The sequence below is a fragment of the Heptranchias perlo genome, chromosome 33, assembly GCF_035084215.1.
Source record: "Heptranchias perlo isolate sHepPer1 chromosome 33, sHepPer1.hap1, whole genome shotgun sequence".
NCBI lineage: Eukaryota > Metazoa > Chordata > Chondrichthyes > Hexanchiformes > Hexanchidae > Heptranchias > Heptranchias perlo.
In genome coordinates this window covers 13,244,777-13,271,251 of record NC_090357.1, presented here as the reverse complement: position 1 = coordinate 13,271,251, position 26,475 = coordinate 13,244,777, and the positions used below count along the sequence as shown (strand labels likewise).

Sequence of the window (26,475 nt, the reverse complement as noted above, 5' to 3'; positions counted from 1 at the left end):
TCGCAGCAAATTACCCAGCTTTCAGGAGAACAGCGTCCACGACACCACACAACCCTGCCACGGTAACCTCTGCAAGACATGCCAGATCATCGACACAGATACCACCATCACACGAGAGGACACCACCCACCAGGTGCATGGTTCATACTCCTGTGACTCGGCCAACGTTGTCTACCTCATACGTTGCAGGAAAGGATGTCTCAGAGCATGGTACATTGGCGAGACCATGCAGACGCTGCGACAACGGATGAACGGACACCGCGCAACAATCGCCAAACAGGAGGGTTCCCTCCCAGTCGGGGAACACTTCAGCAGTCAGGGACATTCAGCCACCGACCTTCGGGTAAGCGTACTCCAAGGCGGCCTTCGAGACACACGACAACGCAAAATTGTCGAGCAGAAATTGATAGCCAAGTTCCGCACCCATGAGGACGGCCTCAACCGGGATCTTGGGTTCATGTCATGCTACACGTAAGCCCACCAGTGAACAAAAGCTATCTGTTTTTAATATAACGGGTCATTTTGCTGGCTTTCTCTGCCTTCCGGATGTTTCTGCCTCTCTCTCTTTTTTTTCCCTGTTTGTTTTTTTTGTTGAATGTATATTCGGGGGTTCTGTAGGTGACACCTCTCTGTCTGAACACGGTGATTGCCTTGGCAACGGGCAGTTGCAGGGGCAGTCTGTAATCACCATGTATTGTTCTCTGATTTATAGATGCGTAGGCTTCGAGGAATTCCTGACATTTACCTGAGGAAGGAGGAAGCCTCCGAAAGCTTGTAGATTTCAAATAAAATCGTTGGACTATAACTTGGTGTTGTAAAATTGTTTACAATTGTCAACCCCAGTCCATCACCGGCATCTCCACATCATATTTAGGATACCACACAGATGATTCTTACTGTATTTAGGTACATTTTCACATGCACTTCACTCAAAGCAACAGGGATATAACCATCTATTCCAACTTTCTGGCTTAATGTTTTCCGCAAAATGCAACAACAGAAGCCTGAAAAGATGATGTCACAGGTTATGTTAGCAGAATTACTGGAAAACCCATCCTATTGTTAAATTTTTTTAAAAGTGCATATCTTTGAGATCTGCATTCAAATTCAGCACACATTCCTAATGGGTGCAGGTCCACACTACAAACTGTTCAAATTGACACTAAAGTAGGAATCTCATTCAGGACACAAAGTTGCTCATCATGGGAAGTATTAAATTTATACTAGTGCAATAGAGAGTGCTCTGTTGAAGCTTTTGTTGTAAACAATTTTACAACACCAAGTTATAGTCCAGCAATTTTATTTTAAATTCACAAGCTTTCGGAGGCTTCCTCCTTCGTCAGGTGAACGATGTGAAAAAAGCTTTTGTTGGGGGAAGGAACAAAGTAAGAGGTGAAAGACAGACAGTTGGGTAGAATAGAGGGAGCTTTAGGTACAGGCTACAGGTACTGGAGCCAACAAACAAAGAAAAAAATTCACTTAAAAGATAATTTAAATGCAATTTTACCTCACTGATTTTAGAATCAAAAATCCTATTCTTAAAGAATTTTGCAAACTTTGGACATTAATTGCAACATTTCTTTTTCGCTTAAATTTTGACAGCCCAATGGAAGGGAGGAAAGGAATGAGTACTGTGAAAGTATTTTATTTCAACTCAAAATAAGCTATGCTGTTTGAAGTGTTAACTCTTTCAATGACATACTGTTGTTTTGATAACAGTAATTAAGGTGGAGTGGGCTCTCTTTTTAATACTGGATTAAATTTTATCATCGTAAGTCTTAATTAAACCATCAGTTTTTTGTAATCTTCAGCAATTTAATTGATACAGAAAAACAGCAACAGAAACCTGGGTTAACGGCATCTAAATCTAATGTTCTGTTCAAATGCAGCATAATTTTACTGCATCTCTGAAATTTGCTTCCAGATCTCCAATGACTCTCTTGAACCGCTTAAGTATTCTCCATATTCATGGTCAAGAAAATTGTGGAACGCCCTACGACATGATACACCGACACCATCAAAGGCTTTCGACAAAGTTCCACACAAAAAGCTATTAGTTAACCTCAAAGCAGTGGGGATTGAAGATAAATTTTGGAATGGAAAAAATTTGGCTGAATGGTAGGAAACAAATGGGTACTTGTTAGAGGGGTTACGTCAGAGGACAGGAAAAGACGTGTGTGGTCATGGTCTATGTTATCTCGTCCCTTTAGAATGCTAAGAACAGTAATCATATCACCTCATAACTTTCTCTTTTCCAGCGAGAACTTGCCCAATTTACATAAATCGCTCCTTATAATCCAATCCTTCTGGTTGCTCTCTTCTGTATCCTTACAATCGCTGCAATATCCTTTTCATACTATGGCAACCAGAACTGTACAGAGTATTCTAAGTGCGGACGCACCAATCATTTATAAAGCAGCAGGACTACCTCGCTATTTCGGCACAATATTTGACCTTTTAATACATCCCAACATCTGATTTACTTTACTCACTGCCGAGGACTGTTGCCATAGCTTCAATATATTGTCAATCAGGACCCCCAGATCGCTTTAATTTTCCATGCACATTATTTTCTTTCCATTTAAGTAATAATTTCTTCCTGGATTTTTTTGGCCCATATGAAGCACTTTGCATTTCTCTACATTGCATTCTGGCTGCCATCTGTCTTCTCAAGTACATTCAATTCCTCCTGCAGCTTATCCTGTTCAGCTTTGGAGTCTACCACCTTCATAAGCTTTGTATTATCTGCAAATTTAGCTACTCTGCTTATGATTCCTAGCTCCAGGTAACTTATAAATATATTAAACAAAAGAGGTCCCAAAACAGACCCCTGTTGGACCCCATTTCTCCATTAACTTTAGCAAGGTTGATGATAATTGTTGTACTACTAACCTCTGGGTTCTGTCAGTCAACCAATTACGCATCCATTTAAAAATATTTCCGCTCATTCCCGCTTTCTTTATTTTCAGTACCAGCCTCTCCAGAAGAACTGTATCAAAGGCCTTATTGAAATCCAAGAACCCGACATCCACTGCCATACCCCAATCAAGCCTCTTTGCCACGCCATCAAACCAAAGAAAATTAGACTTGGTTGTTTTGGATGAATGAATTAAAATGGGCTTCCTCATTCATAATTATCTTACAGTCTTGTGACCTGTGCGAGCAAAACCAAGAGGGTCCCACGTTCAATTTCCAATCTGTGGTAGGTTAGCTTATCTCAGCAGGGGTGTTACAATTGGTCAGGCAATCCTGGGGGGAGAAGAGGCGAGAAAGGAGAGCGGGGAGAAGAGGCGAGAAAGGAGAGCGGGGAGAAGAGGCGAGAAAGGAGAGCGGGGAGAAGAGGCGAGAAAGGAGAGCGGGGAGAAGAGGCGAGAAAGGAGAGCGGGGAGAAGAGGCGAGAAAGGAGAGCGGGGAGAAGAGGCGAGAAAGGAGAGCGGGGAGAAGAGGCGAGAAAGGAGAGCGGGGAGAAGAGGCGAGAAAGGAGAGCGGGGAGAAGAGGCGAGAAAGGAGAGCGGGGAGAAGAGGCGAGAAAGGAGAGCGGGGAGAAGAGGCGAGAAAGGAGAGCGGGGAGAAGAGGCGAGAAAGGAGAGCGGGGAGAAGAGGCGAGAAAGGAGAGCGGGGAGAAGAGGCGAGAAAGGAGAGCGGGGAGAAGAGGCGAGAAAGGAGAGCGGGGAGAAGAGGCGAGAAAGGAGAGCGGGGAGAAGAGGCGAGAAAGGAGAGCGGGGAGAAGAGGCGAGAAAGGAGAGCGGGGAGAAAAAGAAAATAAATCAGCAATAAAAAGGCAAGGACAGGATTTGGCTGGGCTATGATGCCCCTCGTGGTTGAACAGGCTACCCCCACACGCTGTCTAATCTGCACACGTGAAAAGAAATACAATATAAAGTTTTTATGGGCTGCATTTGTTCCAGCGTACATAAAGTGTCACACAATCAAGGGAACACATGAAATTTATAATCTCCTATAATCAATGTAAAACATGAGATACTTTAATAAATTTCACAGGGCATCCAACTTCATGAACTCCATACACAAAGAACGGCCTCATGGGCAAGATGTCAGAAAGCTGCTAGTATCCACAGGAATTGTACCCTAATAAAAATCACTGGCTTGTGGAGAGAAGGGCAGGTAAATTGAGGGAAAAAGGATTCTGTGAAAAAGATATAAAACCAATACAGTAGCGTGGCGGTGTAGTGGATTGGAGTATCTATACATGTCATCGTAGCACTGGGGAAGGTAGCTTTGATCCCCAGATTTCAATTTCAGCTGTAGGAAGATACAAACTGGAGTCTAGTTTTTTGTGTGCCCAAATGCCCCTTAGCCACTTCAGCTGCAGGTATTGTAACAATATGGCCACTTCCATAACTTACAAACAAAGCAGCTTATCCAGCATAGACATCAACTGCAATAAAAAGATGTATATTATGTGCTGCAGTAAAGAATAATAAACATTACTATTGTTTTAACAAATATAGATCATTCTTGCAATAACCAATACTTGTCCATCACAACTATGCTTCTCTTTTTTAAGCACAAGTTTTGAACTGTGTTATACCTCACCTGCTCTGGAAGTAGGACGCTAGTTCAGATGCTTCATGGTTCAGGCTTCTCAGGTGTACAATTAAGTTTCCAGAATTAGTAAACATGGCACCACATGTTTTGCACTCGTAGATCCTTGGCTTTCGGATGATGTGCCTCGAAACGCGCATATGGTGCTTATATTCCCCAAATGAAGTAAAAGTTGCACTGCATATCTGGCATCGGAAACATCGTTTGCCTTCATGCTTGAGACGATGCATCTTTAAGGAGTATGCTCTTGTGAACTTTTTTCCGCATCTGTCACACTGAAAGGGTTTTATACCTAAAAATAAATCAGTAATGTTTTCAATCACCAATACCCAACTTAATAATTCTACAAGAAAGGTGTAGCTACACTTCAATCTTGATTCCTAAAATAAAGTGTTGTCAATAAACACAAACTGCTCAACTTACAAAACAAAATATTTTATAAGTCTGGTAAACGGTAGAATTTCTACAGACTGCAGTGTTATAAAAAAATGCATGAACATCAAAAAAATGAAAGATTATACTACCATCATTATTCAGTGAAGTGTTACTCTACAATCAGAAGATAAAGGGCCAGAATCTACTGTAGCCGGTGAATGAACGGCACCCATTAGCTAGTCTCTCTGTGTGGCGCGATGTCCTCTACAGGGCATCTGGGATCTATGTGAACAGGGCGAGCAACTGTGTATCTCCTTAACCAATCAGACTGAAGGATTGTTAAATGAACAGTGCAGAGCCTGAACCAATAAGTGAATGTTAAAATAGTGAATTCAATATCAAATCAGGTACAGAAAGAGAAATAACGAGGGAAAGAAAGATTGGATTAAAAGAGAAAAAAGACAAAGAAAAAGTTTTTAAAAATGTAATTTAATTTTTTTTTTAAATTGCCAACAATTAAAAGCTGAAGGAATGAGACTCCACACTTGTAATAGTTAATTTTCAGTACCAGAGGGGTTGTTTGGCAGTAATTAACACTCATCACGCCATTAAAAAGGATACTTAAACTGAAATGGACAAGCCCTAACTTTCTGTGGCAAGTTTAGTTCATATCTCGCAACTTCACAGTGTTCAATGTATTTGAATGGTGAGTCAGACAGTGAAATACCGTTTTCACGAAGCTAACAGTGAAGCGACATCTGTCAGCAACTTCTGGATTTTCGCATTGAACTCGCTTGAAGTTGTTGCGTGATTTGCGCATAAATAGTGAGTGCCGTTAGCATCACCATTATTTTGACAGGAAAATGTGGGCCAGCGTATTTAGTGCTAACAGGAATTACTTTTACCTGCTTGCTTACATCAAACATTCAATGCTCCTGAAACTAGATAAGCACACGCTCTACATGTAAACTGCTGGTATTAGAAATTGAGACAAACTATTCTTTTTGTAATCTAAACGAGCTTTTGGTAAAACTTAATTCATACACCCTTTTCTGCTGCCAACTTTCCCGCCCCTCAAACATTAATCAAATTCCTGGCAATAAATTAGGAGGGGAAAAAAACAAACTGCCCAGCTGTCCTGTTTCGTGAAGAAATTTACTAGATGTGCTCAAGACAATATGGAATTATTTTGTAAAGGCTAGAAAGCGTACTATGCATGATTATGTCTTAGCTAAATGAGTAAAAGTGCACCAGGGTTGTTTTTAATGTAAAACTCATTAATCATATAGATTAACACTGCTTCTTTTCATTTAATTTTGTTCTCTGTGACGCAATGTACAGTTCCAGAAAAAAGAGTAAGATCACAAACAAAATTTCACCACTGATTTGGAAACATGTTATGTAACCCATTTACTAACAACTGCCAATATCATTGTTAAGCAGAGGGTTAAAACCACTTATCTAACATTTCCAAACTAATTCAGCAACCAATTGAGATACATTTTTTGCTGAAAGTTACTTTTGATTACCAGTAGAGTTGAAAGGGTTAATTCAGTAGAGAACCATTGTACAACATATGATAAATACATGACTTCACTCAGCTATGAAGTTGTTCTCCATCAGAACTGCTGCCGGGATGGCAGAAGAATCTAAGCCAACAAAGGGAAAACAATTTTGCCGCTTCTCCTGCATTAAGTGAATAATGCCATGAAATGGCTCCTTAGGTGCATGATAGAAATGGTGACAAGTGCACACCTCCATGTCTTATTCTTAAACATGAGACACTGGTACAGCACAATACCGTATACAATATTATCTTCTTTCTAAGCCCTACTGAAATAAAGTGTGTTCTATATAAAATGGCAGCTAGAATTGGGACTTATAATTTGTCCCAAAAAGTTGCACAATTAAAAAGATATTTAATAAATCCTACAGGAAAATCAGATGTTTACAAGTCAAGTTTTGGACTTCGCCTCTATATTTAACAAGTTAGAGGTCAGCGCAGTACAGTTGTCACGGTCATAAAAATATTTTATAGATTATTTTTTGGTGTAAGGATTACATGGCTTATTGAAGGTCTGTCATGATGACTAATACAAAATCTTTTGCTTAATCAGGAAGTCATTTTTATCCTTAAGTGCAATTTACACTTGGATTCTCTCTTGGGACTTCCGTGATAATTTTCAGCGTACCTGGAAATTGATTTAATATAGGGTGAAAACATGTCAAGAGTTCTATGATCTTACGAAAAGTTTTGGATTTTAACCTCCTAGTTTTATAAGTGTCAGTATTAACTAATTCTGTGGGCTTTGCAAACTGGCGCATTGAAGTTCAAAAAACAGAAATACTGGAATTTGATGTAGCAGTGAAACAATGTTTTGCCTACTGGTTGTAAAGATAACTTGTTGCCACTTGCTAAGAAATATTAAATGTAAAATATTGAAAGGTTGTCACCTACAAAACAATGTGGCATAGCACTTCATCTAAAATACTCACAAATTGCACCCCTTTGTTTTTGTAATTTTACAACTATATCACCATGTTAACAGTTAAATAGAATGTACAGTACAGAAACAAGCCATTCGGCTCAACTGGTCCATGCCGGTGTTGATGCTCCACACGAGCCCCCTCCCTCCCTACTTCATCTAACCCTATCAGCATATACTTCCATTCCTTTCTCCCTCGTGCTATCTAGTTTCCCCTTAAATGCATCTAGGCTTGTCGCCTCAATTACTCCTTGTGGTAGCGAGTTCCACATTCTAAGGACTCTCTGGTAAAGAAGTTTCTCCTGAATTCCCTATTGGATTTATTAGTGACAATCTTATATTTACGGCAACAGAAATTTGTTAATGGCAAATCGTGTTTAACTAACTTAATTGAGTTTCTTGATGAGGTAACTGAAAGAGTTGATGAGGGCAATGCGATTGATGTATATATGGACTTTCAAAAGGCAATTGATAAAGTGCCACATAATAGGCTTGTCAGCAAAACTGAAGCCCACAAAATAAAAGGGGCAGTGGCAGCATGCATACGGAATTGGCTAAGTGACAGGAAACAGAACGTAGTGGTGAACACTTGTTTTCTAGACTGGAGGAAGGTATACAGTGGTGTTCCTCAGGGGTCGGTACTAGGACCACTGCTTTTTTTGATATATATTAATGACTTAGACTTCAGTGTACAGGGCACAATTTCAAAATTTGCAGATGACACAAAACTTGGAAGTGTAGTGAACAGTGAGGAGGATAGTAATAGACTTCAAGAGGACATAAGACAGGCAGGTGGAATGGGCGGACACATGACAGATGAAATTTAACGTCACAGAGAAGTGCGAAGTGATACATTTTGGCAGGAAGAACGAGCGGAGGCAATGTAAACTAAATGGTACAATTCTAAAGGGGGTGCAGGAACAGAGAGACCTGACGGTATATGTGCACAAATCTTTGAAGGTGGTAGGACAGGTAGAGAAAGCAGTTAAAAACACATTATAAAGCCCAGGATCCATTAATAGAGGCACAGAGTACAAAAGCAAGGAAATTATGTTGAACCTTTATAAAACACTGGTTCGGCCACAATTGGAGTATTGTGTCCAATTCTGGGCACCGCACTTTAGGAAGGATGTGAAGGCCTTAGAGAGGGTGCAGAAAAGATTTACTAGAATGGTTCCAGGGATGAGGGACTTCAGTTACGTGGATAGACTGGAGAAGCTGGGATTGTTCTCCTTAGAGCAGAGAAGGGTGAGAGGAGATTTGATAGAAGTGTTCAAAATCATGAAGGGTTTAGATAAAGTAAATAAAGAAAAACTGTTGCCATTGGCAGAAAGATCAAGAACCAGATGACACAGATTTAAGGTGATTGGCAAAAGAACCAAAGGCGACATGAGGAAAAATTTTTTTACGCCGCAAGTGGTTATGATCTGGAATGCGCTGCCTGAAAGGGTGGTGGAAGCAGATTCAATTGTGGCTTTCAAAAAGGAATTGGATAAATACTTGAAGGGAAAAAAATCTGCTGGGCTACAGTGAAAGAATGGGACTAACTGGATTGCTCTTACAAAAAGTCGGCACGGGCTCAATGGGCCGAATGGCTTCCTTCTGTGCTGTAACCATTCTATGATTAGTGGAAATATCTTCTCTATGTCTATCCTATTAAACCCTTTCATAAGGCCTCTAAGATTACCCTGCAGTCTTTTTTCTAGAGAAAAGAGCTTCAGCCTGTTCAATCTTTCATGATAGGTATAACCTCTCAGTTCTGGTATCATTTTAGTAAATCTGTTTTGCACCTTCTCCAGTGGCTCTATATCCTTTTTTATAATATAAAGACCAAAACAGTGCACAGTACTCCAAGTGTGGTCTAACCAAGGTTCTATACAAGATTAGCATAACTTCTCTGCTTTTCAATTCTAACCCTCTAGAAATGAACCCCAGTGCTTGGTTTGCTTATTTTATGGCCTTATTAACCTGCCGTCAGATATTTAAATTACACTTCTTTATTTGCAAGTTAAGTAAAAAAATTCCAGATTGAGCTATGTTGTCATCAAAATTGGGGAAAGTAGTCAACAAAATTTCATTAAATCTCTGAATCAACTAATGAAAAAAGGTTCTCCCCACCACCAAAACCTTTAAAGAAAGAAAATCAGCGTGATAAATGCTTAGAAATACAAGTACTTTGTGCTGGAAAGTATCACAGTTAACATTCAAAACATAACTATCTACATCAATCATGAAAATAAAAAAAACTGCCAGTTGTGTTTCACAAATGAGAAACTCCACATGCTGCTCTGACTATCTTGTTTCATCTTGGCCTATGTGCCAGAACAGACTTTCCATTCTTCAAACTCTGGCTGCCTTTGCAATGCACTCTGTGTGCTCCACCTTCAGTGACAGTACCTTAATCCGTGGAGGCCTTATACTACGGAACTCACTCTCTGAAAACGCCATCACTCTTTGCTACCTCTCTCCCTACCTTCAAAAGTCTCCTCAAAACCTCTCTCTTCCACCTGCCTTCAGTCCTTCTTAATCCTTTTGCAAGTTCTTGGCTTGATCAAATTCAAAAAATGGAAAATTTTAACAATTAAACTGCACAGATGAAATGACACAGGTGACAAGACCACAATATTTTTAAGCACAAACAATGCTTCAAGGAGAATATCTCAACAGTGAAGGAATGGTAAAACAATTAAATATTAAATGTTTGTGAACTCTGTCACATTTGGTATCATTTACTTGAGGCAGACTGGCATGTGCTTGTTCTCAATTCTAAATTACAACTTGAGATGCAGTAATAAATGCTATAAAGGATACTCATGGCCATCAGTCTTACTCATTACAGCTTTGCCTTTAACTATTGATGAACAAAACAATTTCAGTAGTCTCAAAAATTAGCATTTGACATGAAGTAGTCTGAAATCCTTTAATTTTGTAAAACAAACAGATGAACACCAAAGTGGCACATACTCATGAATACAGCTTCAGCATTATTTTCTAGTGAGCCCTGATTTCATTCATTAAAGGAAATCCATAATGTGACATCAGGATTAGATATTTTGTTAAAAAAAAATGATGCCATTTTCTATTCACAGAAGCCTAAAATTAACATATTTTTTTAAAATGTAAGTTATGTTATGTGGTCAGTAGGAAGAAAAAGAATTTCATTTATACAATGCCATATCACATCTCTTAAGAAGTGTCCCAAAACACTTCGCATACAATGAACTGCTTTGAAACACAGGCACAGTTGTCAGGTAGGCAAATATAGCAGCTATTTTGTGCTTAGCACACAAATCAATGAGATGAGGAGCCAATTAATCAGTTTTTGGGAGCGTTGGTTGAGGGAAGAAAATTAGCCAGGATAAAAAATATCACAGGATCTTTAAAGCCCACCTAAACAGGCAGACATAGCCTTGGTTTAATAATCTCATCCAAGGTAAACTCTAAGAATGTAGTCATCAGTACTGCACTGAAGCATCAGTCTCGATTTTGTACACAAGTATGGAATAGGAGTTGAACCCACTACTTGACTCAGAGTCGAATGCGCTACTGATTGAGTCAAGCTGACATACAACACTAGGCATCCTTTAGCACCATTAAGCTTCCACCCTAAGGAAGCATCTAATAACCATCACGTGACAATCTTCCTTCAAAATACACAACCCCATTGATACCCTTACCTAATAAAAATCGATCAATCGCAGTCTTGAAAATTTCAATTGACCCAGCATCCACAGCCTTTTGGGGGAGCGAGTTCCAAGTTTCCTCTACACTTTATGTGAAAAAATGCTTCCTGATTTCACTTCGCAATAGTCCAGCTCTAATTTTAAGATTATGCCCTCTTGTTCTGAGGAAACAGATTCCCTTTAGAATCCCTTTGAAGAACTAGTCTTGAAAAGTAGAATTACAAAGTTGTTGTTGCTACATCAAACAGGTTTTGCCATGATATACTCACCAATACATTTTTTTGTGGCTACAATCTAACGAACTTTAGAATTCTCCCAGAATGTTTGGGTTTCACTGACTTACTTTCTGGTAACAATCTACAATATTTTGCCAAGTTCTGTTGTAATAAATGTACACATCATGTATTTAATGTAGTAATTGCTTTAATTATGGGATTTGAATAGGTGCATTTAGGACTTGAGAAAAAATTCAGTTTGATCTTTTCAAATATTTTGGGACTGCACACACAAATTAATTTCAGTAAAACAGTGCAGTCAAAAAGCAAATCACCAATTATATTGGCCAGCTTCATACATATGATAATTTGTATTATAGTTAATTCACAATCACAGCAAAGTGAGGAAGACATGGGAGTTAAAAAGATACAATCTTTAACAAACTACGTGTCTTTATCCAAAATGAACAGAAGTAGAACTTGGGAGATTATTCCAGCCATGGAAATTTTTATGCCTTCCACACACACACCAAGTAAATATGAACATGAAAACATACACATCAAATGCTTACCTGAGTGAATAAGCATGTGCTGTTTGAGATTCTGGATGCGAGTGAACCTAGCACCACAAGTAGGGCACTGGAAAGGTTTATCAGGACCGTTTGGACTCGATCTCTCTATGCCACTCGTGGAAGGGTTGATGTATAGCTGGTATGAGTACTGTCCACTCTCCAATCTACAAAATCAAAGAACTTCAATTTAAAAGTATAACCATCCAAAGGAGAGCTGTTCAAACCCTTTGATCATCTTATTGTTGAAGTACAAAACATTTATCTGGAGTTCCCACCACGTACCTGCAGTGCAACACAGCAATCACTTTGAGCGTGTACCTACATTATCTGTGCAATATATGGCAGCTACTGAGACTTGTGAAAACATTTACAGTATGTGAAATAAGTGTTACACAGTATACTAATTATGAATATATTTTGACTCTTAGTTCTCACTTTTTAGCAGGTTTATCCCCAATTTTCCAAAAACACACATTTCCGGCATAATGTCAGAGAAGGGTTACTAGATACGTTGGAACTGAGTCCCATCAAACTGAAATCAGGTGTTAACTACTATTGAAATGTTATTATTTGTACCTTTTACACGTGCTCCAATTTCATAGCTGTGATGTGCTAAATCAACAATCTTTGAAGATGTTCTATGTAATGTACAGCAATTACTGACAAATCCAATATCTGAACTGATTGTTAGTTAGACGAATAAACCAAAAGCTGCCAAACATGTAGAACAAGCATTCCCCAGTGCAATAATCATTTTAATACATCCTGAACGCAGTTAGTGCAAGCTTTAAATTTTATAAATTGATGCTGATCTACTTCTACAACTGCACTGGCCTACTATATGCATATGTAAAAATTAGTTAGTAACTTTATAGAATTGTCTGCCGCTCCCCTTAACCCAGCCCATCTGCACCATAAACCCGCAATCAAGTCTTTGCAACCTCCAGACTCTATTATTAGAATTGTCTCCTGGCCAGCCTCCTATCCTCCGTATATTTCAGCTCATCCAAAACTCTTGCTATCCCGCACATCCCGTATCCTATCCCGTACCAAGTCCTGCTCATCCATTACCCCTGTCCTCGCTGGCTGACATTGGCTCCCAGTCTACTAACACCCACATCTCTAAACCCTGCCTCCCTAAATTCTCCGTTCTTCTGACCCTGGTCTCTTAAGCATCCCTTTCTCCCTTCACCTCACCACTGGCAGCTGTACCTTCAGCTGCGTAGGCACCACACTCTGGTATTCCCTCCCTAAACTCTATGGAGAGATTATATTTTATCGTAAGCCCATCACACTTCAAACCATTAACAGTATTTAGTAATAAAAAAGGGGAAGGAAAGCTGTCATTTTATTCTGACCTTGACTATGTGGTCTCTCCCCAATGGGTGAATCCTGCAAGCAGCTGCCAATCAAGAGATGAACTTCTGAGCAATTAGCATCTAATTTACTTAAGAAATTACCTAATTAACCATTAGAGCACTTCCCAACAGGAATTGCTATTTGTTGTCCTAAAGGGTTAGGTGCCTCAAAGCAGTCACTTTATGTGCACTAGGAAAGGGCGAGCAAGACAAACACCCACTTTATTGGGCCACAATTTGATGTGGCAGGGCATCGAACGGCATCTGCTGTTAAGATAGACTTACCCTTGCATGTTTAGCTTTTTAAATTTTTTGCATGGCAAGTTGCTAAAAGTGCGAGCTGATAACGTTGCAGCGAGAGAAACAGGGCATTTGGGACCCGAGTGAACGGGGCAAGCAACTGTGTATCTAAACAGATTGAAAGATTGTAAAATTAACAGCGCAAGGACTGAGAAGGAAGTATAATTTAGAGTGGATGAATTCAATGTCAAATCAGGTACAGAAACAGAAATAAAGCGAGGGAAAGAAAAATTAGATTAAGAGTGGACAGAAAGGAAGAGTAAAAAAATAAATTTAAAATTTTAGGTTTTTTTTAAATCTCCACAACAATTAAAACCAGAAGGAATGAGACTCCAAACTTGTAATAGCTAATTTTCAGGGCCAAAAAAGGTTGACTGGTCGTAATTGACACTTATCACGTCGTTAAAAGGGTACTTAGACTGAAATGGACAAGCCTTAATTTTCAGTGGCGAGTTTAGTTCGTATCTACCGCGCAAATACAGCAACTTCACGCCATTCATAGAATAGAATCATAGAATGATACAGCACAGGAGGAGGACATTCAGCCCATTGTGCCTGTGCCAGCTCTTTGGAAGAGCTATCCAATTAGTCTCACATCCCTGCTCTTTCCCCATAGTCCTTCAAATGTTTCTCCATCAAGTATTTATCCAATTCCGTTCCACAAGTTGCTTTTGAATCTGCTTCCACCACCCTTTCAGGCAGTGCATTCCAGACCATAACAATTCGCTCCATAAAATGTTTTTCCTCATGTCGCCTCTGGTTCTTTTACCAATCACCTTAAATCTGTGTGCTCTCATTACTGACTCTTCTGCCACTGGAAATAATTCTTCTTATTTACTCTGTCAAAACCCTTCATGATTTTGAATACCTCTATTAAATCTCTTCTCAACCTTCTCTGCTCTAAGGAGAACTACTCCAGTTTCTTTAGTCTCTCTATGTAACTGAAGTCCCTCATCCCTGGTATCATTCTAGTAAATTTCCTCTGCACCCTCCCCCTGGCCTTGACATCCTTCCTAAAGTATGGTGCCCAGAACTGGACACAATACTTCAGCTAAGGCCTAACCAGTGTTTTATAAAGGTTTAGCATAACTTCCTTGCTTTTGTACTCTTATGCATAAAGCCAAGGATCCCGTACGCTTTTTTAAAAAAAAACAGCCTTCTCAACTTGTCCTGCCACCTTCAAAGATTTGTGTACATACACCCCCAGGTCTCTCTTCCTGCACCCCTTTTAAAATTGTACCATTTCACTTATATTGCCTCACCTCATTCTTCCTACAAAAATGTATCACTTCACACTTCTCTGTTAAATTTCATCTGCTATGTGTCTGCCCATTTCACCAATCTGTCTACGTCCTCCTCTATTACTATCCTCTTCATTGTTTACAACAGTTCCGATTTTTATGTCATCTGTAAACTTTGAAATTATGCCCTGTATGCCCCAAGTCCAGGTCATTAATATTTATCAAAGAGCACAGTGGCCCTGATATTGACCCCTGGGGAATACCCCCATCCAGTCTGATAAACAATTGTTTACCACTACTCGCTTTCTGTCCCTTCGCCCATTTCGTATCCACACTGCCACTGTCCTTTAATCCCAGGGTTCAATTTTGCTAACAAGTCTATTATGTGGTACCGAATCAAACGCCTTTTAAAAGTCCATTTACACAACACCAACCGCACTACCCTCATCAACCCTCTCCATTACCTCATCAAAGAACTCAATCAATGCATTTCAACGGTGAGCCAGATAGCAAGATGACGTTGTCACGAAGCTAATGGCAGAGCGACGCAACTCGGACACCAACTTTTGGGTATTTAACCACGTATCTGCCCCTCGCCTAAAGTTGCTGTACCATTTGCCCATGAATAACGGCGAATGCCATTAGTCTCACCGTTATTCTGACAGCAAATTATAGCTCATTATATATGCATTGTGCTTTTCATGGTATAACAATCCTGTAGTTGTCTATCAGCACATACTGAAACGTATCTTGAGCAATGCCATGGAAGATCCACTAGCAATAAGAAATGTTCATTAGGAATGCGCGTAGGTACATCAGTTTTGCAGCTAATTTGTCACCTTTCTTGTAGGGCATGGAGTTTAAGATACGTTACAATGCATGAGGAAATGGCTTCGATTGCCAACACAAAATCTCCACTGGGGCAGCAGCTGTGAGCAGCCATAGCCCTTTGTCACCATTAAGTGTAGATTTTAGCTATAAAATTTTTCCCATTGAACACATCTCAAAACTGGCTTTTAGACATAGCTTTTCCACAACTGCCAACTGCATTTTTCAGTTTAGAAACCACTAATTGTCACTGCATCTCATCACATTACTCTGTAGTCACCTTACATTAACTTACTGAAGAACTTTGATGCATGCAGATACTACTTACCTATCATCATCATCTGGGTGACTGTTGGTATTGGAAGTGCCTTGGAGTGTTGGTAGCCCTTCTGTAACTCCCTCATCTACTGAACCTTTTTTAAAAAAAAGGGAAATGACACCGAGTATTTAACAAGACAGTCATTTACAATTGAAGTCTCAACTGCTTTACATGCAGTTTGCAATGAAAGTAAACATTTTTAAATGCAATGTGCTGTTCCAGTTTAATAACCGCCACACAGCAATTTAGTTGGTTAAAATAAAAACAAAAACGGGAAAATAAGAGTACAAAGTTAGAAACCTACAACAGTATTAGCATTAATACTGGATCTCTATTTTCCAATCTGCCCTCTAGTAAGAGGAGGAAGATGATGTAAGGGGAGGATGAAAAAGGAAAGCTAAAAAATATTGAAACATTGGCAGATATGCAGATTTTACTTGTATCTAGATACAAGTAAAGAGATGGTAAGAAAGTATCCAATTCAAGTGAAAAGCGAGTAATATTTCACTTTTATGGGCCTTTTTTGTAAAAAAACATAATTTAAAGTATTGCTTAATTAATTGTGCTGATTTTAAAAAAAAAGTGGTAAAATAATTAAGAATTTTTAAATTTAAAATCTCCACTAGAGCAGCACTCCCGCTACCCCAGCAGTCACTGCTTAAAATGTGGGCAGGATGACCAGACAGCAACTGTAGATCCATAAACACCTGCAGCATGACCCAATTTCGAACAGCATTGTGACAAAAACAAAGGGCTCACTTGTCACTCCAGTTGACTTGGAGGAAGACTAGATCAGTGAAGCTGGAGGTATAGTAAATAAACTGTAGAAAAGAAAATTCTCATACTCTACGATAAAAAAAATCATTCAACATTATTAAACATAAAAATGCTTTTTGTTCCTTACTAAAAAAAATGCAGAAGTATTGTTAATTGATGATTACACTGTTTTCTGGAACACAAGTCAACATCCCAGTCAAATGAACCAGGGCAAAAATATGGCATTCAATAATCTAAAAAGCTTAATTTCATGTAGATTTTGTGTTACTTTATCACAGTGATGGACTAAACCTAGTACTAGTACATATAATAAAAGGTAAAGTTTAGTAGTACATACCAATAGAGGAAGACTGGGGACTGATCAATAAATCCTCCTGAGCCTGTTCACTTCCTGGTACAGTTTGATGGTCACTAAGTGAACTCTGGGAAGCACTGACAGGTTGCGATACCACTTCGTGACCTTCGTCATCACTTAACCTTTCAACTTTGATCCGTACGTCATCTTCTATTATTGGGGGTGATGTTGCTTTTGTGCTCTCGCATGCAGTGTAATCAGGTAATCTTCCTGTTACCTCTGTGTTTATGGTCTGTTCCAAGATCCTAACACTTTCTGTTTGTTTAGTTTTTTCAGCTTGGGTCCGGCGATCAGCGCCCAAAGGGTATGTCCACTGAAATGACAGAGACGAGTCCACAGACTGCTGGGTCCTGTTGTCTGAAAAGGTCACAGAGGGGTTCACAACTTGTGAGGAGTTGGGCTGAACAGCAGATTCTGTGGGACTCTCTGGGGATATCATTATGAAGTTCTTTCGCTTTCTGCGTGACTCCCTGGGCTTACTTTTTTCAACAGAACTACATTCTGATGACACTGGAGATAGGCTGTCATCATGGGACTGAATGATGCAAGCGCCACTATTCTCTTGAGGGATTGGAGGAACTGGTCCTGGCGGATTACCGCTTGTATTCCACAGGATACTTGATTTCATGAACTCTGAACAGGTGTTTGCTACATGGAACATCTGCATATAGCTTGCAGCAGCCAAGACATCAATAATGTTCTCAGTATTAATGGCAAGTGTAGCAGTGTATGCATACTCTAACAATGGTGAAAACCCACTAACAGTGACATGATTCAAATCCAAAATGCACTCATCTGCATCTGATTGATTTACAAGTTTTGCCCTGAAGAATTCACTGCAAGCAGCAAGGACCACCTTGTGGGCCCTGAAGACCTTGTCCTGGACCCGAATGGTCACATCGCAGAAATGTCCTTCATTACGGAGTTTGTTTAACTTTCCCAGAAGCTCTTGACCATGGACTGGAGAATTATGTGTAAAGGTTTTTAGACCCATTATTTGTCCTCCTGGCTATGTTCAATAGCCTAGTATCCTAAGTACCTGAAGGAAAGACATTGACATTTTATTTTGAGCCTGCCAGTTCAATAAAATATTAACACTCTGCCTTATAATTTGAAATGTCAGAGGTTTACTGCCTTACAGTTAAATCCTCTTCAACTGAACAAAGACTTTTAAATCAGTAACTCCCATCTGCTGGCTATCAATACAAACCTTACATTAAATAAGTTAATGTTGGCCATACTAGTGAATTTTGCACTTCCACCAACCAGCAGCTTAATTATTGTATCATGTATTCATTTTTAAAATGCCTAATTCAGCAGTTATCCCTATAATGACAATTTTATTTCATTAAACCTGGATACAAAGGATTGGTTTACACAGAAAGCCAACAGCACAAAATTGAGAGAGTTTAATGGAAGTTTACTTTGCCACCTGGTTCCATCAGTTTTCTCTGTGATTAATTTCCAACAAATTTTAGCTCAGGATTTCAAGATGGTGAACTATTTATGCTCCCTTCACCTTGTAGTACAGTTTGTACCATCTGCTATTTATTTCCCTAATCTATTTAAAAAATGCAAACCTTCAAATTCAGCACCAGCTGCTATTACCTGTGTCATTTAGTAACCATAGTCCTAAAGATGACTGAATAGTTCCTATATGCTGGAGTGATGTGGCAGAAGATAAAGCTGAGAAATTGATAGGCAAATGCATATCAATAAATATTGGAAATGTTATTAGAAAAGCCACTTTAGAAACATTTACTGAACTAATACACTATGAATTCTTTGATTTATATACATTTTTGGAACATATATTTTGAGTTTAGGAAGGTACAAAAGCCTCATATCTGAGAAACCCTGATTCAAGTCAGCCAGTTACTAGCCTAGTTGAATTTTAGTTAACTATATATATGTGTAGAATTTCAAATATAGACATCTGTGCTGTTCAAAGCCTTCAAAATACAACTACACACATGGAACTTTGTCATGCTGGCTTGTGATTGTTTTAATAGCTAACTCCATGTCAAAGCAACAAAAGCTCAGATTGATAAGATAGTTACAAGAAAATACAAAGGCATTCTGATAAATGTTTTCCTATAAAAATCTGCAATTTTCACACTGTTAAATTTGTACATTAGAAAATGTATAATTCCACAATAATTCCTCCTTAACATTGCTTTCAGAATCTATGGTCAGAAGCTTAGTGAATGTGACATTCTGATATTTACTTTTTAAATCATAGAACTATACATAATAATGCAGTTCTTCAGTGCACACAGTGATGGCCACAACGCTATTATTCAATGTACTATGAAGCATATTTTATAATTTATCACTAAAATCTGAGCAATTTTACTTAAGTTGTTTTTGTGTGCAACACCAAAACTTTGAACATTTGGGCAGTGGTAGGTCAACTAAAGTAAAAAGGAGGCAGAAGCAGGACAAGAGTGTAATGAATTAAAGTATTTACAGCTTTGAACTTCGGAACAAAGTCTTCACTGAACACCGCACACACTCATTTCATTTTTATTTAGTATTTCTGACATTTGGGGTGCTATGGTTTACTTGTTTGGAGTTTTAAATCATCTGATTGTTAGATATTTGCACAATGCTTATTGTTTTTTTTAAGGGAGACACTGATTAGTTCATTTGTAGAAATGTATTGAAGTATAGGGTTCTGAAAATGCTACAATCTGCTTACATGCACTTAACAGCACTGAATTACAGAGAAAAGTGAAAACTGCAATTATCCAATTTTAAATAGAAAACCATTTCAATCCATTCAAAACACTAAAAGTGTATAAATCACGTCAAACGCATTTCAGACAGCGGTAGGTTCACACACGTTGCATGTGTTCCTCTGCCGTTTAAACATTCAGCACAGTTAATGTGCACAGGCTGCTCCCGCCCTTGCTCGATGGAGCCGCGCTGGCATGGCCGGATTGCTGCCGCTGCGATGTCAGCCGAATGGGGCCATTGTTTACGCGGAGCCTGGTGCGAGCTGGCCAGACACATACCTGTTGGTGCGTGCGGGTCCCCCAGCCTAGACTTCCCCTTGCAGGCCTCACCCCGCGCAGCACCATCTTACACCGGGGGCCAAGTCACACGGAAACCCCCGGGAGTGAAGCGGGAGGAGGGAGGGAGGGGGGGGGGAAACAGCACCTTGCCCGCCTGGCGGCCTCCAACGCCCGGGGCGGGAGGAGTTAAGTGAGAGAAGCCTCGGGCTCGGAGTCGGAACGCGCACCGCCTGAGGAGAGTCATCGAGCGGGTCAAGATGTTAAGACGAGACCGGAGGGATGACGAAGAGGCCTGAGGTGGTGGTGGTGGTGGTGGTGGAAGGCGGCGGCGGCCTCACACACCGCGCTAGCACTCGCTGATGGGTGGGTGGGTGGGTGGGTGCTTACCGTGTCGGCAATCGGGCAATGCGCGGGTTGTATCCGCCAGGCCCCGGCTACCGCCGTCGCTTTTCGCTCGGTTCGGGCTGGCTCTCCCTCTCCGCCTCCCACTCGCTCGCTCGCTCGAGCTGGGGGTTTGTTTTCTTCCCGGCGTGCCGCGCGCCGCCACAGCCACGAGTGTCACTCAAACTGTGGGAGGGGGCGGGGCCAGTGCCAGCAGTACCTGAGGAACGACTGGGCATCTTTTGCATGGGAATAGTGGGAGTGTTTTTGTTTTGTTTTATTAATTAGTGCTGTGTCAATACTACACAGCTTTACGCCACGTGAGGTCATGAGCTTGTGACATCCCATTCTATCTGGTGATGATTCATGTTGAGGTCCAATTTCACAGGTATCAATAGATACCCTAATTGGCCTTTTTTTTCCTGGATCACCGCAGTACGCAGCACGTGTTAGATACAAGATTCAAAGGAAAATTATATTTTGGAAATATATCGCAGTTCCTTCATCGTCGCTGGGTCAAAATCCTGGAACTCCCTTCCTAACAGCGCTGTGGGAGAATCTTCACCACACGGACTGCAGCGGTTCAAGAAGGCAGCTCACCACCACCTTCTCAAGGGCAATTAGGGATAGGCAATAAATGCTGGGCTCGCCAGCGACGCCCACATCCCATGAACGAATAAAAAAATCCCTCAGCCAACATCAATAAAACAGATTATCTGGTCAATAATCTTATTGCTGTTTGTGGGACCTTGCAGTACCTACATTACAACAGTGACTACAGTTTATTGGTTGTGAAGTGCTTTGGAATGTCCTAAGGTTGTAAAATGTAAGTTCCTTCTTTTTGTAACACTCACCTGTAATAGTTACCTGTCACAAAACAAGCCTCCCACCACTAGCTGGTGCCATAAAGCCACCAATTTGATTGATCAGTAATTGAGGCTCTACCAACCACAGCTAAAAATCTTTTGCTTGTCTTTTACCTTTCGGACCCCTCCAATCTCTCTAACTTTAAAAGAAAAACAACTTACCCCCACTGTCTTCAGCCTTAACTTTGTTTACATTTTTTCTTCCTTCAGCTTCCTCCCACTTTCCTTTCCTCTTGTTCCATTCCCTCTGGTCCTGCTGATTGAGTCTGGCTGCTTCTGGTCCTAACTTTGCTTAACTTTTCCATCCCTGGGCTCTCCTCCCTCACCTCTCTGGCCTCAAGCCTCAGACCCTCCAGCCCCCCAGCTGATGAATCACATGATGAAGAAGAATTGTTAACTTATCTCCTTGCCCCAATTTTAAGAAAGTGGTTCTGTTGCATCAACAGGATGTGAAAGTAGGCGTTTGAAATCTATGATCTTCAGTGTAGGAAAGGATAGAAAAACTGCACTCAACCTTGCACAATGTCATAGTCAAAGGGTGGTGTGAACAGGCTTGCACAGACTTTCACAACATACAGTAGTGGCTTGGATGGCATCCCAGATTCCTGTTTGGCAGGAAATCTGTCTACTGTGCAAGTTAGTTTAACTGACATGGGGTCTTGTTTACAGTCTACTTTAATTTTGGGTTCAACTGGCCTAGGTGTTAAAATACAGCCACAGAGTTTCCCCAGAGGGCCATGTCTTGAAGTTCTGGAGGGCAAGAAAGATATCACCATCACCATGTCATCCACCTTGCATTAAGCTGCTGCATCATAGGGAGACATCAAGTAGGGATTATATTCTTCCCCATGGAGGGAAACAAAAGAGAGACTTTCTAGTATCTTGTGCAGCACCATTGGCAGAATTCTAGAACAGTTTTCCAGATCATCCTATTGCCTGTGGAAGGTTTATGGTGTGGGGATACTGCAAAAAAAAGAGAAAAAAGAAATAACATTAAAAAAACAACAAATTTTGTAATATTGACAAGCAATAGTGTACTGGTTTGAAACATCAATTGTTGTACTGCAAGTTGTTGAGACATGCACATTCTTTCACATCATTGTGCGAAAATGCAATCAGAAGCCAGTTAAGTTCCCCACAGTAAAGGAGGAGAAATCATCCCCAGGCCACTTTTGAGCATTGGTTTTAAAGAAAAAATGGTGGAAGTCTGGAAGCAGGTCATTTGTCTGCCTTCCAGTCTCGAGATTGTACGAGTGTGAAGAGAACAGGGAAAAAAAAGAGAATAACTGAAACAAAAATAAAGAGATTGTCTGATATTTTTGCTTTAAAAAACCATTCTTGTATTGCAATGCAAATAAAAATACCATTCCAAACACAATTATATGAAATAGTGGATAGGCAATAGCATTAGGACAGCCAGTCAGATAGTATGCTCCAAATGGGAACTTCAATGCACTCAGATTTGGTACATATACTGTGGGAAATCTTGACCATGAACTTGTGATCTAGCACATGTGTGACAAAAATGATAAAATAGAGGATATTTGATGTTGAATAGGCTTATGCACTTTTATAATATACAAGCGAGTAAATTTCCTACATCATTAAAAAAAATGGTATTACTGCAGGTCCCACATCACAATTCAACATACCTTCAGATCCGATATCAAAAAATCTATAATACCCATTGTTGTACATTACGTGGCAGCTTCATATTTAAATCCTACCAAAAAAACTTACATCAAACAAATGGACCAGCACAATGGTAAGAAAATTAACTTAAAAGAAATTATTTTATACATTTTGCAAAAGGTAATAGATACCATTAAGCAAATTCAAAGCAGTAACTAAATCTCTGGGAGTTTCTGATTATGTTTATAAACCTCTTGAGCTTTGGCTTTATGGTTTATGATATCATCTGACTCTTCGAATTGGATCACTGCCTTGTAATTTACGCAGCGGTATCTATTAACTGATAACTTGTACTACACTATGGTATGGAAGTATGACTGTTAAACAGAATAAAGCATGTGGAATTACTGGTCCTTTCATTCTCTGATTGTTAATGAATTATTTAGATGATAAAGAGTCTTTGTGATGAAAAATTATTCTTTTCTAAGCACACGAGGCTGGACTTTCCACTGGTGAGCAGTAGCAGATTATCCATCAGAATAACTGGATATTGTATATTTATTAAAATAATATATAACTTAGGTAGGGTTGTTTTATGATTATAGTTAAATAAAACATTTTACCTCCTTTCCTTTTTGGAAATTTTGTTTCCATTTAATATTTTTAATTAAGTGAAAAATAGGTACAACATTATGCTGGGACCCTACCAGTTGACAGATATATTGGAGTTTACACTTTTGTACAGTATGATTTGCACCATACATGTTGTTGCTTTAGTACTGTCACAGTGACATGTTACAGGAAAAGAGTCAGTTTTGCATGTTTCAAACTAGGCAACTCATCACTATTAAAGAACTTGCACTTCAACCTCTGGGACGAAACCTAAAGAAATCTTCAACAGAGTGAAATGAAGCTTCCCTAACCTTCCCTCCACATTGACGTCTGTAGGGACAGAGTGAACAAATCATGGCATTAGATAGTGATGACACAGCACAAATGAAACAAGGTAACTAAATGTGTCAAGCTCTCTTCCTCTTTTTCTATTCCTGATATTGGACTTGAGTCAAAGACAAGTTATGCTTAATGCAAGTTTATCTCCTGGGAACATCATACAAGTTGCTAGCCAAAAAGTTTCAGACATAGATGACTAGATCATTCCATTTTGTGAAGATGCATCATCGCTTCACAGCCGCAAACAGATGGCCATCCAGACCTCAAGCCAAAAGGGAATACAACACTTCTGACAACAGTTCCAGAACACAGCACTTAACATTAATAGTGATCTCTCTCTGCAGTGCTGTTTTGAATCCCTCATCACTATATTTCAAAATGGAAGAATCTTGGAACTGCTTTGCATGAGATGAAATTAAGTGCCTTGCAATCCTTACCCTCATCAATATAGAAAAGATTCCTTGGAGATTATCAGACTTAACCTAACCAATGTTCCATGTGGTCATTGCAAAGTTTCAAATTGTACTTTTTAATGCTTTGAACATGTTGCATGGCAGTGTGCAAAAAGACAAATTCCTTTAAATTAATTGAGCAGTTTAAGGAATATATCTTGCTCTGTGAGTAAAGTTAATGTAAAATTATTTGACTAAACTATTATCATTATAAACTTCCCCAGCTTAATGAAATAATTTTTCTTCAACTTTACACACAGAACAAAATATATCCCAGGATCTATTCTATTCCCATACCATTCCCATACAGTGTTATATCATGAAGAGCACTGAAACAACTACTTAAACCATAGTAGCCTGGAAATTATTGCTGATAATATTAGCAAATGGACACATGACACATTCACATAGCATGCTCTGCCCACTATTTTAGTGGAAGCAATAGCCATTCAAAAAAAACAGGTTAATACTGCGTTAAAATAGCAGACAATGGAAATTCATACAAATATATTAAGCATTTAATAGCATTAACAGTGGCTTCCAGCATATTGTGTCAAAACGCTGCTTCAGCACAAGTCAAGGAATACATCATCCAATCAATATCTGCTGATTTAGTAATGCCAAATTTGTAAAAGACAAAATGAGTGTACCTTAGGAAGTGTACACTACAGTGTATTTCGACATCTTCTGTTCCACATGTTACGATAGACACACCCATACCATTAACTTTGGTGTATTTCAATCAACTTTTGGCAATATATGCTGTTATCTAGGTAAAAGCAGAGAAAATGTTCAAAGAAATTAGAAGCCAGGAGTATGTGGCTGAAGACAATAGTCCAATGAGCAACATGCACAATATACTTGAGTTATTTTAAACAGAAGCACAAATTGTCTTCTTTATTCACCACAGATCCCACTTTGGACTTTCACTTCTTATTAATCAAGCATGTTATTTATGCAACAGGTTTTGGTTGAATTTATGCTTTATGGTATTTTCTTTTATTGGAGTAGACTTCTTTTTATCTTCTGATTGTATCATTGTGTACTATTGGACTTTTGTATATATGATTTTCTGTTTAATTTCTTAGCTGCTTTGCCATTGGGATAAAAGTAGTCTCAGACTCCATGTGTTATAACTCTGATAGAGATAAAGATAATGAAGCAATCATTGTATGAATCATCAAACATATCTAAACACTAGTTGTATAACTAAAAATACTTTTATACTCTGATCCATATGTCATTAAAATATATCAATGTTCATCCTTTTTGGATGCATGTGTTTAATAGGCTCAGGAAGATGTTGAGTTGCTGCATACCTGAGAGCTCTGCTTTGGCCATATTGGGACATTATCTTTATCTGTGTACCTTCAGTATTTTCTGGTAAAAGAAGGAGAAAATTTGGGGGAAAAAATCAATGGAATTTCAAACCAATTTGAAAGCTATACTGGGGGATTTCATGGAATGCTAACATAATTGAAGATGTGACTTTTTTGTTGTAGGGTCTTTCCTCATATTATTGAAGTAGGATCAGGTTATACAGGTGCTGAATCTCACAGTATCAATTATTCTATGTTGAAATTCTGAGGCAATTCATTAGTTTTTGGTGGTTTGGGTTGAGGGATAAATGTTGGCCAGGATACTGGAAGAACTCCCCTGGTCTTTTTGAAAAATGCCACAGGATCTGTTATGTCCACCTGAGATGGAAGATGGGCCTCAGTTTAACATCTCAACCAAAGGACAGCACCTCAGATAATGCATCACTCATTTAGTACTGCACTTAAATGTCAGCCCTAACTATGTACTCAAATTAGTGAGGGATCACTTTGGGACCAGTGATCATAATTCCATTAGTTTTAAGATAGCTATGGAGAATGATAGGTCTGGCCCAAAAGTTAAAATTCTAAATTGGGGAAAGGCCAATTTTGATGATATTAGACAGGAACTTTCAGAAATTGATTGGGAGAGTCTGTTGGCAGGCAAAGGGACATCTGGTAAGTGGGAGGCTTTCAAAAGTGTGTTAACCAGGGTTCAGGGTCGGCATATTCCCTATAAAGTGAAGGGCAAGGCTGGTAGAAGTAGGGAACCTTGGATGACTCGG

At 39.4% G+C, this 26,475-nt stretch overlaps 1 protein-coding gene across 1 annotated transcript in view; it reads right to left on the bottom strand.

The window, feature by feature from the left end:
* Window positions 1–20,609, bottom strand: part of LOC137301485 (zinc finger and BTB domain-containing protein 44-like) — a 31,926-nt gene extending 11,317 nt beyond the window's left edge. The window contains exons 1-5 of the mRNA XM_067970996.1: window positions 20,480–20,609; window positions 17,058–18,114; window positions 15,953–16,037; window positions 11,898–12,061; window positions 4,558–4,858 (exon numbers count right to left, since the gene is read on the bottom strand). Of these exons, the coding sequence (XP_067827097.1) occupies window positions 4,558–4,858; window positions 11,898–12,061; window positions 15,953–16,037; window positions 17,058–18,069 (1,562 nt within the window). The 5' untranslated portion in view covers window positions 18,070–18,114; window positions 20,480–20,609. The remainder of the gene's footprint in view (window positions 1–4,557; window positions 4,859–11,897; window positions 12,062–15,952; window positions 16,038–17,057; window positions 18,115–20,479) is intronic.
* Between the last annotated feature and the right edge of the window lie 5,866 nt (window positions 20,610–26,475).